The 16,061-nt window shown below is 55.7% G+C and overlaps 1 protein-coding gene across 6 annotated transcripts in view; it reads right to left on the minus strand.

Annotated features, from left to right (window-relative positions):
* The window catches only part of ARID1A (AT-rich interaction domain 1A), an 83,381-nt gene that overhangs the window by 45,649 nt on the left and 21,671 nt on the right, over positions 1 to 16,061 (minus strand). For 3 of the 6 annotated variants that reach the window (XM_056330347.1, XM_056330346.1, XM_056330345.1), the window contains exon 1: positions 14,151 to 15,313. The exons of the other annotated variants lie outside the window; for them this stretch is intronic. In XM_056330347.1, the coding sequence (XP_056186322.1) occupies positions 14,151 to 15,281 (1,131 nt within the window). In that variant the 5' untranslated portion in view covers positions 15,282 to 15,313. Of the gene's footprint in view, positions 1 to 14,150; positions 15,314 to 16,061 lie in introns of those variants that run through there. 6 annotated transcript variants of the gene reach the window in all.

A 16,061-nucleotide genomic window follows, 5' to 3' on the forward strand; every position in this document is an offset into this window, starting at 1 on the left:
CCAAGCAGCCACACCGTGAAGCTCCCCCGGCTCAACACAACTCACTAATTACCCGATTAACATTTCTCAGCGAGAGGCCAGTCCACACATCTCGGAGGACTTCCCCAAGCACCACTCTTACTAACGCTCTTCAGATTGATTAAAACTGACCAGCCTCTCGCTCACGGAACGTGTCATCGCGAAACCCTTTACTCCCGACAGAAGTCAACCAGAGGCAGGAGACCCGGGGGGGCAGCGACACGAGACCCCACTGGAAATAACCCGAAGCGGGGCAGCGCTCGTGCCCCAGGGCAAGCAGCGTTCAGGGGGGTGGGGTGGGGGTTTGATAATTTTTTAAGAGGTGGAGGGCATGGGGGTGCCAAGCCTGCCGGTGTTTTAAACAAGATGCGTCTGCGGATCTCATCTTTCCTTCCTAGCCTGACTTTAAGCCCTCCTTAGCAAATTCAACAAATCCAGCTTATCGAGGCTCTGGATTTCAGCTCCTTCCTTCAGTCTCGCTGCCTCTGACACATGGCCACGCTGCTTATCACACCACGTTATTGAGGCATCTCTCAGGACCCTCGATCCAGCATTTCAGCCGCTATCATACCTAAAGACGACACGCAACTGGGTTTCTGCCATCTTCGGGATCTATCCGAGGCAGATGCACGCTCACATTAACAGGGCATTTTTGGGGACTTGTGGAAAGCTGTAGTACAAAAGGACCCAGAGGGCTGTAAATGCTGAGGTGGGCTGACCTGGGAGAGGGGGAAAACCCCACTTTCTTTGTGGGCAAAGTGGGGGGCAGGCTGAACCGTGCCTGTAGCCCCTCATCCTCCCCAGCTGCGCGAGTGCCACGGCGGTGGGTCCCTCACAGGCACTGCTCCCATCGCATCCTTGCGGCCACGGCACAAGCGATCTCCCACCACCACGAAGTCAGGCAGCAACCAGAGGATCCATCTCCCTCTCCCACTAGCATGACACCAACGATGTGACCGAATAGCCACGTTCTTTTAGACACCCTAACTGAACACCCCTGCAGGGCTCCGGCCAGCGGGGAGGGCACAGCCCATGGCACAGCATGGCACGGCTGGACGATGCTGGACAGCATGGCACGGCACGTGTTGTCCCTGTCTGCCAACCCAGGGGGACTCGGCTGGGCCACCAGTTCCTTCTTCACCAAACAGACCATGATGGGGAAGCAGGAGCTGACAACTTACTTACAGGGTTATTTTAACACGGCAGGAGATTCCAACAAACGCTATTTACTGAATTAAACACAGTCAAAATTAACAAAGGATTACGAATCTTTTACGATAGCTGGAGACCAGTGAATTTTTCAGACGTTTCACAGGTAGTTGGAGCCATGTTGCACAGTTTGCTATTTAGACGGGCAGTGTGATCTCTAACACCCCCAGTAATTCAAACTTTTATTTAAGGACAAAAATAGAATTTCCTTCCACCTAAATAATTAGGTAACTAGCTATCCCCACGCTCTCAGACCTCTGCTCGCCTCACACCATTCAACCACCTCGCCCCCAGATTTGCCAGCTGACTCCTCCCAAAATCCAAGCGGCATCAAGATGTAAAGAAAACCACGTCTCAGCAACATGGGAGATGATCCCGAGGAACACAGGATAGTCATAATGAGGTGGCGTTCCTTTTAAGAGGGAAAGGAACTTCCTTCCTGAATATTAAATCAGGCTTTAAGTTTAGCCAGCCTCCTACGTCGGCTCTAACGAACCGGAGGCAAGTCAACAGCAAGACGGAGAAGTGTCTCGTTGCAGCGCCTGCTTATGCGCTAGAAGGAGCACAGCAATCTCCCGTTGTACCACAGAAACGGGACCTGGCCAAGAGCGAGCCATAAAAAAGGCAAGAGGAGGAAGGGCTGGGATGGAAGCGCAAAATTACACCAAGTGTCACCACGACTTAAGTGATCCGATTTCGACCAGTGAGAGAGCAGCTGCTCCCCGTCGCTAGTAAGACACAAGATACTTGCCCTAAGCACCACTGAGAACCTGACCGGGCTCCAGGAGCCCCACAAGGATGCACAGACAGCTGCAACCCGCGGCAAACTTTGGCCATCCAGCCAATTCTCCATAGCCCACATCTCCTTTGAACCAAACTCACAGACAGACGTCTTTTGAACACGGTGGATGTCTTCCAAAACTTTAGGCCTGAAGGAAGACTTGGTCCAAGAGGCTCACCTCCCAGGACACCCCCCAGGACACCGTGACTTCCATCGAGCCACCGGGAGCCCTTTCCGCACAGAGATCCCGTGGCTCCCAGCACACACGCAGGAGTCGGTACGGCACCTCCAGCCAAGCCTCCCAGCTTCCTAACAACAAATTCTTGCTAGTTCTTCATCCGTAAAATGCAGCATTGCAGGTTTCTACCCACTTGTGCCTGTCTGAAAGCTCAACCTGTATTTGAATATCTCATCGCTTTGCAAATTCGTCTCATTTTACACCAGAATAAACGGCGGCTGAACAGAGCCGACGAGACAGGCAAATTCCTGTGACATCCAACCACGGCAGGCTGGCAAGGGCAGACCTGAGAAGCGCCTCAGCACCAGGTCGGGGCTCTCAAACGCCACAGGACCCCGTGGGCCTGTCCCTCCTACCACACAATGCCAAGGCGGAGGAGGACACAGCCCTGCTTGGTGTAGGGAGAGGCACAGCTGTCCGAGGCACCACATCCCAGCCGGAGCTCCGGCTCCCCGCCTCGGTAAGGGCTGCGTGTCGGGACCTGCAGCTCCTCCAAGCCACGGCTCAGCATACGCAGGCTCTCCCTTGCCCCTGCAGAATAACTGGGTTTACTTACAAGCGTGTATAGCGCAATGTAAAAATAAAAATCACCCAAGAAATCCCCAGTTTAGAATGAATCCATGGAAGAAATAGGCGATCTCAGTTAAGTGAGCACAAAACCCCATGCTCCATCACCCAGACCTTGAATCCAAACTCACAGTTCAGCGGTGGACATCACCTCCACTTCGCCACGGGGTAAAACACAGACCAAGTGGCACAATGGTAATTAGCAACTGCCCAACGGCAATTAGCAACTGCCCCAGCCCAGGGTAATGACCGCAGATGCCACAGTCAGGGGCAGCGCTGCCCTTCGCCGCACGTTTCGTGTCGCACCGGCATCAGCCCCATCCCTCCCGGCCCCGCCACAACACCCACATCCAACACGGAACAAGGTAACGCAGTTTTGTTTTGCTAATAGAAAGGAGAAAAGTTATTCCCCTTCTCATTTCAGCAGCTGACAAATTTGGGTGCTATTTTTGTGGATTTTATTGAGCCTTCTCTTATTTTAGCCTTAAAATTCAGCCTTCAAGACTCCACTTCGATTCCACAGAACCAAAAATATTTAAAATTGCAGTAATGACAAGTTACCATCTGCATTTACCACGGATGCACTCTGTAACTTCATAGCAAGCAACAACCGATCTCCAGTATTTATACCCAAATGATCTATTTGCATCCAGCGAGCAGCGCTGCTGTCATGCCTGCACTGGGAAGAGGCGAGGAGGTTGGGGGAGATGAAAAGACAATGTGGGCATCAAAACTCCGAGCTGCAGCCAAGCCAGCTCCCAGACAGCAGCGAAGACACACTACTAGAGCCTTCGTCAAGTCAACGCTGTCATGATTCAGGTTTGTTACACTTGGCAAGCCCAAGACAAATCCCAGCCCCACCGTGACACAAGGTCATTATTATTATTTTTTAAAAAAAGCCCACCAGCCCTTGGTCAGAGCAATTATTTGAAGCCTGGGTCCGCTGCCCGACGCTTGTTTCTGTCCTTGGGCTTTTATTTCATCTACATCCAGAAAAAAAAAAAAATAATAATCCAGCTTTCTTTTAAAGCAAAATGAACAACGCGGGGAGCTGCTTAGCAAGTTAAAAGGAGTGCGTGCTGGCAGCTGGTGAGAAGAGACAAAAATTCATAACTGTGCCAATGCCATGGGGGGAGGAGGAACAGCCAACGCTGCAAAGTCTTCACTGGTTTCAGGAACAGGTATAACAAGAAACCGTAAGACAACTCATATGAGAAAAGGAAGATGAGACATGACTGTACCTTGACAGCAGTGACAACTCCAAACAGTTTATTGCCATTTACAGAGCGATCAGATTTAAAGCCAACCTTAACACATGCTCGCCACTCAGCGCGAGCATCGCCGCCGCCTCGACACGGTGCACTCTCGACACGCGCTGCATCATCATTAAAGCCAGTAAATCTACACGCCGAGGCTCAGCAGCAAAGTATACCACGATCTCCTGATAGAATACACCTAATGAGTTACTCGCCTGAGCGTGCAGGCAGCAGATTTAGCACCTTGCTGCTGAGAGGGGAGGCAAGGGTTAAGGGCCAAAACCCAGCTGAAAGCCGAGGAGCACTGGATTGCTCTGGGATATTTCACAGAACACTAATCACTTCATCTGATTTTAATTCCTGACACCAAATCAGCATATAGCTTTTCAAAGGAAATCTTGTCCTAGATTGCAAGGTAATCAATCACAATTAACATGGAAACAAGCTTTTGCAACGCGGTCATGCCTCGTGAGCCGGCCAGTGAGGCCAGAGAAGGCGCTTTAGAAATACCAGTAAGGTACAGGCAGGTGGGATCATTTGGGAAAGGTCTGTTCTGCACACCCAAGGTCTGTTCTGCGCACTCATGAGCAGACAGTCAGGTATTTTGCTTCTCCTCCAGAGCAAGAGCCGAGTACGAGCACTTTTTATACCATTCTCCTGCCGTGCACCCTCATCCACCCGGGATGAGCACCATCACCCAGGAGTCCCATCCCTGCTAACCTGCCTGTTCCAGGAGAGCCGCGTCCTGCCCCCCAGGCAGCCAGAAACGACATTTCTGGCAAAATGATTTTTTGTAAAACCAAGGAAAACTGTTCCGTGTGTAACCCCGTGCCCAGAGAGACAGCGCGATCCAGCCGTTACAGCATTAACCTCGGTTCGGGGCACCCACGGCGGAGCTTCCCCATGCACCCAGCTGTGGGGTGCGGAGGCAGGGAAAGGCTCCTGAGGCGCAGAGAACTGCTCCTATCACAATAAACTGAGAGACCAGGAGATACTTTGATACCTAAACGCTTCCTATCACAATACTGCCCAACGATCTGCTCGCAATTAAAAAAATAAAAATGGTCCGATCTGCTGTTTACGGCAGCTGCCCCGAATCCTTTTCGGGGATCTAAGCACTGCAATTACAAGCCCCACATGCAATAGTAAGCACAGAGTGCAGGTTTCTTTATTTTATTATTTTGTTTTTAATAAAAAAAAAATCCCCCTTCCCACCCAGCTACACCAGCCCCAAGGACAGCTCTCCAGCAGCCCTCAGACCACCGACACATGCAGCCGCAGCACAAAACACCAGTTTCTGGGAACACATGATCACACTCAAACTGGCCTTGAATGGGAAACCTTTCCCTTGATCAGCCATACCGCCTCGAAAGTCAGAGATATTTAACTGGGGGCGGGATAAAATAATCAAGTTTTAATTAATCCCACCACTTCCACCATTTCAACCCATCTTTTCGCACAGAGGTAAGAACTTTTCTTCAAACCACGTCCCAAGGAGTATGTCTAAGGGAAGACACCCCTAGTCTGGCACTGGTTTAATTATTTACATCCAGTTAATGAATACCAGATTCTCCTAAATGTGTACAGGGTGCATAGTCCTACAGTCACTTGGACTTTAAATCCATCACCGGGCTGTTATAAAGTGCACAACTCCCAACAAGCCCACAGGAAGGATCCCACGGGAGTACGGCCAGCGCCGGGACCCGGGGAGAAGTTCAGGTGGCAAAGCGGGACAGCCCGGTCCCTCCGACACAATCCCCGCGAGCACGGTCACCTGGAAGCAAAGGGAGAGATTTTGCCATTGAACCAGCAAGTTGGTCTCAAGGAATCCGGGGCTGGGCAGAGCCACCAGTGTAGAAGCACGTTACCCTACACTTTTGCCTCCACTCGCTACACCTAGAGGGACTGGGGCAACAAGAGACACTCAGCTAGGATGATCCGAGTTGGGAGTATTCCTCCTGACATCCCATGCAAGGGGTAGCAGAGCACCGCAAGAGACCGAGGCGGCTGCACCACGCTCCTGTCCGCAGGGGCAGTGGATCCTGCCTGGGAGCAGCACCGCTCCAACCAGACCCAGGCCCCCATCCAGCAAGGAAAATACCATCCCATACTGGGACAACGCAGGCAACGAACCGGCAGCAAGGTTCCGCAGGCAGCACAGGCACAGCACACGTCCTCCTCACCAAACCCAGCAGATTCGGTGCCGCGAGCCCAAACCAGAATGGCCATTTCCAGCGCAGGTGCCCCTTCCCCTTCCGTGCCGCCTGCTTCCCAGGCTGAACTGTGCTGCTGAAATCCCCGCTCCAGGCACTGACTGTGCCAAGGAAACACAAACCCACTGCCACAGGGTGGGCTGGCTGCGTTTGGCACCGAACACCCACCAGGTCGGGGCAGCGGGGGTCTCCCACCCTGGGTGTCCCACCGGGGGTCTCCCACAGCAGCATCAGGAGCCGGAGCGCGGGGTTTAAGGCATTCCCGTGCCGTTATCCACAGGCAGGCTGCCAGAGCGGCGCTGACATCAGAAGGGAAATGGTAACTTTCAGGGTTTCTCTTAGTCAAACCTGAATGAAATCTCAAAAGTGAGCGGAAGGAGGGAAAGTACTTGTTTAACCCACTAATTCTCCCTGGGAGGGAAATTCCGGAGTCCTCCAAACGTCAATAATTTCTCTTCGAAAAAAAAGCCTTTCTCTTTGAAAGAGCCACAAAATCTCTCCAGATGACAAATCACGGCTACCCGAGACCGCAGCCCGACAGTGACCACCGAAACGCTCTCTCCTCCCGGCCACAGCCAGGACATCCTCATCACATCTCACCGAAAACTGGACAGCATCCTCCGGTCCCCTCTGGCTCATCGCGCGGCCAAACGCACCCGCAGAACACAGGGTGAGCCTGCAGCAGGGGTCTGCTCCGCGGTCCCCCCCAGCTCCTCTAAAAACTGCTCCCCGTGTCCAACTTACAGCTTCTTGGGACAGCTGGGGCATAGCATGAATTACCCAAGAGAAAGAAGTTACTCAAGTTTTTTTTAAGAAAAAAAAAAAAGGGGGGGTGGGGGGGGAGGGAAAGAAAAAGTTAGTAGCAATTGCATTTGTCCTTGAAAGAGTTTCAATTACTATAGCTAACTTAAGGAAATAATGACATGCTGGTTATCGCGTGAAATGCCAATAACTGTAATGGAGCAGCAGCTTTTTCAGAGTTATTTACACAAACTGATTTTTCACGGGAATTTCACAGGAATTAACACATACACTATATCTCCACTCTCTCACCCTCCCATAAAGAAATTACTTTACCATCCGTATTTACAGAATGAACCGACCCCCTTCTTTATTTGCTCCTACCCACTTCTGGCCCTTTTATCTCCCCCAAAAATAAGAGAACGTAAGACTAGAAATTAGATGCTAGCTACAGTTACCATTTCGCTCCCAGCATCCAAAGCAAAAAATTATCTGCTGAGAAATCTGAAGTAGCTTTTATGAAGTTCACCTGTTGTTATGTAGCATCCTTTACATTTCACTAGTAAAGCTCGTGCCTGCATTGTGCAAATACTTACTGAGCTGTCACTTAGAACTCAGTAATACTCGGGGAAGAACAGCATGGCAAACCTGGAAATCCTCGAGGAAAACCTGCTCTTCTCGATGCAGTCCAAAAAACCTCAGAAACGCTCGAGTTGCACGCCTGAGCTCTGAGTTACAACCCTGGGAGTGCAGGTGCACAGAAGTGGGAACCCCTCCCTCATCCATATGTTAATAGATATTATCATCCGATCAAGACACTACAGGAACTGGGGAAATATGTACATGAGCTCAGTCCTGAGAGAAGCAGCTCCTCCCGTTCCAGCCCTGCTGCTTTCCTTCTACGAGCCTCCAAGGGCAGGCTTGGGTGCGCCGAACTCCATTAAAAGGGTCTTAATATAATCAGCTAAAGCCACATGCTAGGGAGGGAAGATGGTCGCACGCTTATGGCGCGGGATGACTCCGAAGACCTACATTCCGCTCCCCGCCCTAGTGCCTCTCACCTTGGCAAGTTCCCACATCAGCAGCCCAGCCGATTCCGCCGAAAAAGTCGTTGCAAGAGCTTCAGACCTCCTCACGTTCCCCCTCCGGCTGCCAGGGCAAAGCTGCCCGACACCTGGCTTCGGCAGAATCTCAGCCCTAAGAGCAATAAGTGTACGCTCAAGACAGCAAAGATGACGTTAAATTTATGATGGGAACTTCACAGGAATAGATTTATATACACAGCATGGTCTTCCCGAGCCCACAGAACACACACACGGCCGCTCTCCAGGTGACCAACTTCGCTGCTTTTCCAGCCCCTACAGCGAAACACAAAAAGGCACCAGCTCCCAGGAGCGGGCGGCAGGGACCCGGGCAGGACGCGTGTCGGATTTGGTCCGGCGTGCCAAAGAAAACTGCTGTTTTCCTCCAATCCCACCTGTCATTCTAGCTGGAGATTTATGGCTTTGGCTAGCAGACATCCAGTATAGTTTTACCACCGCACATGCATAACCTCCAGATAAATTAAATGTCGAGCTTCTCAAAATCGGCACAGAAAAGTTCTGCGGGGCTTCTCAAAAACATGTTCTCCCAGGAAAAAAAAGTTTCCTTCCTTCCCCCCCCCCCCCCCCCCCCAACAAAAGGGGAGGTATTATTTTGCATCCTTGCCGATAGTTTAGTGACCCTTCCAGAAGAAAAAGCCAGTAGCTGTAACAGCAAAGCTAAACACTGACAAACTTATCTTTTCCATTCCGCCCCCCCTCCCGCAACTACACTTCCCAGCCTCCGGTTTCTGCTTTGCTACTGCTGCTACTTGAGAGTTTCCAACATTCTTGGCAGGAATTGGGCAATGGCATGCTGATGAGCTTTTCCCCAGAGCAATCCATCACACAGGAGTTGCAATTCAAAAAAAAAAAAAAAAAAAGAAAGAAATCAAACTGACGAGACAAAGAATTTCGAATGCACGGAGTAAAAACTGGAAAGGGCATCTTCCTCCTCTAATATTTTAATTACCGAGATCACAGATTCAGATTCGTTGAGTAAAAACCGGATTTCCAATTGGTGGCGTTCCTTTGAAAAAGGGAGGAAGAAAAATGGTGGAGAAGTCGCACAGGAGGTAACAGATAAAAGGAACAGCTGCACTATTTAGCCTAATTTTAGACATTCGTTTCTCTCCGAAGGAAAGCTGCTGGGGTTTTTAATACGGTCTTCGTGTAAGACCCTTAATAGCGTCTCGTGTAATACTCCTGTAACGTAGCATTCGCTGCCCAGTGTTCTCACATAAAACTACAGGAGGGGGAAGAAAAAAAAAGTATATGAACATACCAAGCTTCTGAGAACAGTAAACCACAGCTATATAACAGAATATTTAATTCTCACGCTTCCCCTAACCCCATTTTGTAGTATTATTTAAGACCAGGGAAGAGGTTCTGCCTGCTGGTTGAGCAGCTGCTTCAAGAAAGAGAAGCTGTAGCAGGTAAACACAATTAAACTGGACAGTTTTAGGAAACCTGTAAGTATCCTAGACCAAAAAAAAAAGAAAAAAGGCCCAAAAGTCAAACATACAACCTTCCAGAACTGACATTTCTGTCTGGCAACCGACACGGTGATTACAAGAGACACGGTATGCAGGAGCCCTCCCCTAGCCCAGATTGTAAAGAAGGACTGACAGAACATTTCATCTGTGCTTCGTAAAAGGCAGGTAGGCAAACCTTGCTAACCTGTTCCACCAAGGAACAAAGTACGGTGGGACAATCCTGGGGTTTGTCCCATGTTTCCCAGTAAATCGCTGGGGATAAGGGCAGGGGGAAGCTCCAGGTGGGAGTCAGAGCTGAGGTTTGCTGTCCTGTACCCAACACACACCCTGCCGGGAAGCAGTGGTCACCTCAAACCCGAGCATCAAGGAGGTGGCATTTCAGAAAACAGGAGATATTTACTTTATTATTATTTTTTCAAATGAATCGGGCAACCCCTGGTTCACTGCAGACGACTCGAAAAGGTAAGCCAGCAAAACCTTCCGCGTCCTCAACAGAATTAACCTGATCTCCACAACAAAAATTCAACCGGCACAATTTTCCTCCTTTTTTTCCTCAAACAGCCAAGGTCTAAAATCACTCCCCGGGAGGCAAACCCTACCCCAGAAAAAGAAGATGTGCCGCTCTGCTTTCTGTCGGAAGGATCTAGCCCGTACGACACCTCGCGAGCCATCCGAGGGCTCCTAACGTTACGAGGCTGAGCAAGGAAAATCCCCGCGACATGCCGACAGGAGCCGGGTCTCAATTCCCAATCCCAAGAGAGCGCAGCTCACCGGCAGGGCAGAGCCCTTCGGTGCCAATTTAGCTTAAAAAACCCACATTTCCAACAACTTTTTGCATGCCTCGCTGATGAAGTTGAGATGCAAGTCAACAAAAAGTAGCTACTGTAGGCAACAGGCTGGAAAGCATTTTTTTTAATTAATATATGATTTTTATACTGTTTTCACCGAACTTTTAGGAGAAACCCAGGGATGACAGCGCACCTATGGGGAGGTTATCCAAGATGTCAATGTTTAATGCGATCCAAAGACATCTCCCGTTACAGGGGACATCGTTTGCTCATGTGCCGTGAGAAATGCCCGTCTATCCAAGGCGGGAGGGAAGCCCTTTCTCTGAAGCAGTTTCCTTTAAGTCCCAGGACACCGGGAAAGCCAGCGCATCATCAACCACCGCTACAGGCTCCGAAGGGGAAGGGGGGTGGAAACAAATACGTGGTAGAGCTGGAAAAATTGAAAACTAAAGATCCCCAGCCCGGTTTCTTACAAGTCGTTCCCACAGACAAACCACAGATTTCTCATCCCACACGCTCTAGAAGAGCCATTCTGCTCGCTTGCTCCTACCCCACATTTCCCAGCTATAAAGGTCAGCAGAAAAAAAATGCCAAGTGCCATCCCGCAGCCCTGGGCAGGGGCTTCCCAGCCCACCAGGGAGCTCAGGGTGGGGGTCCCGGGCCAGAGCCCACCACTGTGCAAGTGACTACACTTTCATTTTACGACAGGAAACATTCTACCCAAACAACTTTCACGCCAGAAATTACTTCGCCTTTCTTGATGAGCAACGCTATGAAACCCTCCGGATGGCATCATTCCTAAATCCCAAAGAGTCCCATGAAGGAAAGGCGCTTCCCTTCCTGCATCCCCCTGCCTCCCAGCCCCAAAACCTCAGGATCACTGTCCCGAGGATTCCTGAGCAGAGGAACCCCACGTCATCTTCTCCAAGCCCACACCAGGAGATGCTTCTCTTCCCAGTGTCTGGTCCGATCGATTAACATCCTCCTCCCGCTCTCCCAGAGTTTCCCAGAAGTTCGGTGGCACGTGCCCGCTCTGCTCATCGCTGGACAGGACAAAGCCGAGACACAAAGCTTGAAATCCTCCCAAACCAGGGAAATTAACCGGGCACGCAGCAGAAGGAGGCCACCATTTAGGACCAGGGTATCATTATTAATCAACCGTTTATTGTGGGCAGCGCAGATGACATGTGGAAGCTTTTTTCATCATGCTAAAGTCAGTTCTTCTCCCAGCAGGGGAAAGAAAACAAAAAAAAGAAAAAAAAAAAAAAAAAAAGAATTGTCACTTTGAGGCCTATAACCCTTGGCACAAACAGCATTTGAGGGGAAGCCGCTTGTTTTTCGGGATGGGGGGTTGTTGCTTTACTTTTTGTATATGCTGCTTGTGTTACCTAAAGTTCCAACGGGTTCTCAGAACAGCTGCTAATTAATAATTCCAGCTTACGAGACTAGTCACTCGGATGTTATTAACACACGACACACCAGCAACTGGTGGAATATCAACTCAAACTCATTTTCCAAGACAAAATATGCTTCTTTTACAAATTCCTATCAGAATGCCGAGTACACACCGCGGTAAAACGCCTGCTCGTAAAGTTCAATCCGACACCGTATTTTAGCACATGTTTTATCTAAATTGAAATTTCTCAGGATACAAGGAGCACCGCCAAGTAAACACCCTCACGTCTGTGACATTTGTCCGAACGTACCACAGTGTACGTGAACGCGTTCCCGAGAAGCCGAAATCCTCACTGAGGATACCCGAACGCCCGCTACCCGTTACGCCGGACAGTTTGATGACCGCAGCAGAGATAAGATCCGCTCTCCTAGAGAGCACTAGTTCCATCTGACGGAAAAGGCAATTAAGTAATCCAAGACACCGAAGGAGACATTGGCCTTTGGTAATCAAGGAACAAAAATGAAGCAGTTTTCAGATCAACGCAAGACAAGTCCCGAGCTCGAAGGGGAGGAAGCTCCGGAGGCTGCGTGTCGCGCTACGTGCTACCCAATGTCTCCAACGCGGAGCACGAGCGGCGTACGCGGAATGGGAAGGGAAGCGTGGGGGTCCCGCAGGCGGCCGCGACGGGCCTGCAGGATGCACGTCTAAGCACAGAGAGTAACTCAGGTCTTCACCAAGGGGTCCCATCCTGCTGCTGGTGCCCAGCACCTCTTTTCCCTGTAACCAAAATGTCCAATGCACAGGCTGTACCGCCACCTGTCCCACGCCTTCCTGGCCATCCCTATTCCCAGCAAACAGGTAATTCCAAGTACACCACAGTAAGTAAGAGTTCTTGGGCTCATCCTTCCTATTGTCACTCGCCCGAAGAGCAGTGCCAGCGCTGAGCCCGGCCACCACCAGCCCCCGGGTGCCTGTGATGAGCCGGGGGTGAGGGGCGATGGCGGCGCTCACCTAGAACAAGCCAAAGCACCCCAAGACGGACAGTTGGAAGGGGGTCAGGCCCACCCCGCATGGAATACGAACGGATAACCGTGTGTTTTCGGTGCTGCAAGTCTGGGTTTGATGTTGATTTCTGTTGTTTGGTGGGGGGTTTAGTCCCCCGCCGTCTTAAGGCTGTAACATGCCCCAGGACCCTCCGCGTTCCCCATCTAAGAAAGGCCCCAAAAGCGCCGCAGTTTTGAGAAGAGGGCCAAAAGTAGCCAGGAACAAACACATCCCCAGCTCCCATCAAAGCCATCATTTATACCGAAGGGGGCAAGTCCCACCAGCAAAACAAACAGCCGGGACACTGTGCCCAGCCACTCCGACAACACGGGGCCCTACCCCGTAACAAACACGGGACCCTGCCCCGTAACACGGGCAATAAGCCCCGGGTACAGGCAGGGCGCCGCGGCCTCCCGCTGCTGTTGGGGGCACCGTGCGCCCAGGGCTGCGCCGGGGGCTCGGCCCCCTCAAGGTCACGGCGGCGGGGCCGGGGCGGCGGGCGCGGGGCTACCACGGGCCGGGCGAGGGCGAGTGGAAGTTTATGAGCTCATCGGGATGGCTGAGCCATGACATCAGAGGCAATTATAAATGGCCAGGAGCGGGCGGTGGGGAGCCAATCAGATCACAGATAGCATGTCAACCTAAGACCAACTGTCTCCTGGCTTTGACAGAAGGATTTTACCTCCATAATTCAAATCCCAAACCCAGGCGAGCCGCGCTCCCCGCTCCCACCGCCGGGCCCTGCCACCGGCGCGCCCAGCCGCAGGCCCGACGGGGCGGCCCCCCGCGGGGAAGATGGCCCCAGCCGGCCGCCCCCCGGCCGCTGCCCACCCAGGGGTGCGGGCACACACACACACACACCCCGCACCCCCCTCCCCAGGGGAACCGGGGCCCCGGGAGCGCGGCGGGGGGAGGCGGCGGGGCGGATGGCGGCGGCGGGGCGGCCGGGGCCACGCCGTCGAACCGGGCGGGCCCGCCCCGCTGCCCTGGCCCCCCGCGCCCGGCCCTGGCCGGCCCCTCGCCGCCCCTCCGCCGGGGGCGGCCGGCCCGCTCCCCCGCCTGGGGCGCCCCGGGAGGAACGGCGGCCGCTGGCCGGGAGCCCCGCACAAAAGGCTGGGGAGGGAGGAAGGGAAGGCGGCGAGGCAGCCATTTTAGAGCGAGCGAGCAGGCAACGAGACAATGGCAGCTCCCCGGCAGCGCCGGCCCGGCGGGGGCAACCCGCGGGAGAGGCGCCGTGTGTGTCCCCCCCCCCGCCGGGCCCCAGGTCCCGCCGCCCCCCACCCCGCGGCCCCCCGCCCCCCACCCCCCGCGGCCCCGCCGTTACCTGCTGGCTCCTGCCGAGGGACTGTCCGCCGCCGCCGCTGCTCCCGGGGCTCATGGGCGCGTGGTGGCTCCTCGGCGGGGCCCCGCCGGCCGCCGCGGCCCAGCCCTGGCTGCCGCCCCCGCCGTACTGCGAGACCATCTCCGCTGCGGCCGGGCCCTTGGCGGCGGCTCCCCCGTCCTGCGGCCCGCCGCTATAGTCGCCCCCGGGGTACCCCTGGTAGCCGCGGGCGGAGCTGGGGGAGGTGAGGAGCTGGTTGAGGGTGGGGGTGGCCGTGGGCTGCGGGGTGGCGCCCCCTCCTCCTGCGCCGCCGGCGGCCGAGGGCCCCATGACCCCGAAGCGCTGCTGCTGGAAGGCGGCGGCGGCGGGGGACTTGGCGGCCGCGGGAGCGGAGCTCTGCGCGCTGCCCCGGGGGGAGCTCAGGGCGTAGGCCTGGGGGGGAGGCGGGTAGGAGCCGGCGCTGCGCCCGGCCCCGGCCGCATAGTAGGAGTTGTACTGGTGGTTGGGGAAGCCGTGCTCGGCGCCGCCGTGCGAGTTCTGGGGAGGGGGCGGCCCCGCGGGGGCTCCCGCCGGCCCCGGGTAGGACTGCTCCAGGCCCCCGCTCTGCAGCGCTGCCATGCCAGGGCTTTGTTGTCCGCCATGTTGGTGGAAGGCAGCGGCGGCGGCCGCGGCGGCGGCGGCAGCGGCCTGGGCGCCCCGGCCGTAGGGCTGCCCGAAGCCGTAGGCTGGCGGGGGCAAGGCGGCCGGGTGGGAAGGGGGAGGCTGCTGCGGCGGCGGCTGCTGCTGCGGCGCCCCCACCCCGTCGCTGCTGCCGCCGCCACCGGGCGGCTCCGGGAGGTTATTGTTCAGGGTGGCGGCGGCAGCGGCGGGCCTGGGGCCCGGGTTCCCGTTCGAGCTCTTCAGGTCGGACTCGGCCCCTGCGCCCCCTCCGTTGCTCTCGGCCCCGTCCTGCAGCTCCTTCCCCGGGGGGCCCTCGCTCTCCGCCTGCTTCTCGCCGCCGCCGCGCTCCGCCGCCGCCTCACCCCCCGCCTCCTCCGGGGGACAATCCCGCTGCTGCGCCTCCGCTTTCTTCAGCTCGGATGGAGCCGGGGCGCCCAGGCTGCTGGCGGCGGCGGGGGCGACCTGAGCAGCCATGATCCCCCCCCCCTCCCCACCCAGCCGCCCCCCCCCCGGACCGGTCCCCCCCCCCCCCCCCGAGCTGCTCCCTGCCTGGCCGGCCGGCGTGAGGCCTCGCTGCTCTGCTGCTCCCCGCTCAGGCGGCGGCGGGCTCTTCAGGGCAGCGGGGGCTCATTCCCCCCCGGCCTGGTTGGCGAGGCGGGGAGGGCTCCGCTGGGCTGGGCTTCCCGGGGCCTGGCCCCGCTGTACCTCCTCGGTTGCAGCCGGCGGAGAAAGGGGAGGAGGAGGGAGTGGGGGGGAAGGAGGAGGAGGGGGGGACCCGGGACGGGGCTCCCGGTGCGGGAGAGGCGGGAGGGAGGGAGGGGGGACACGGCGGGCGGGCGGGCGCCGTCCCCGGAGCCGTGCCGAGCGGCGGCGGGGCCGGGCTGGGCGAGCCGCGCGGCAGCTCCGACTCTGGTCCGCCGAGCGGGGCTCACTCCGACACGAGGCTCAGCACTGCCATTTTACCCAGCGCCGCGGCCGCCTGCCAAACCCGGAGCGGAGCGGAGCGGGCCCGGACGGGAGCCTCCCCCCCGTCACAAAGGAGGAGCGGGCCGGCCCCGGCCGCTGGCGGCTCGGCGCGGCGGAGCTGCCGCACGCAAAACCCGCAGCGGATCCGCGGAGCTGAGCCCCGCGCCGGGGCGGGCGGGGGGGGGGGGGGGGGGGACGAGGGGGGTGGGCATGGGCCCGGCCCCGGGCTGGGGGGCGACCTGCCTTACGTCGCCGGGGCAGCCCTGGGGGGCAGCGCGGGGGCGTCCC

This window comes from Falco biarmicus, chromosome 3 (assembly GCF_023638135.1).
Source record: "Falco biarmicus isolate bFalBia1 chromosome 3, bFalBia1.pri, whole genome shotgun sequence".
In the NCBI taxonomy this organism is placed as follows: domain Eukaryota; kingdom Metazoa; phylum Chordata; class Aves; order Falconiformes; family Falconidae; genus Falco; species Falco biarmicus.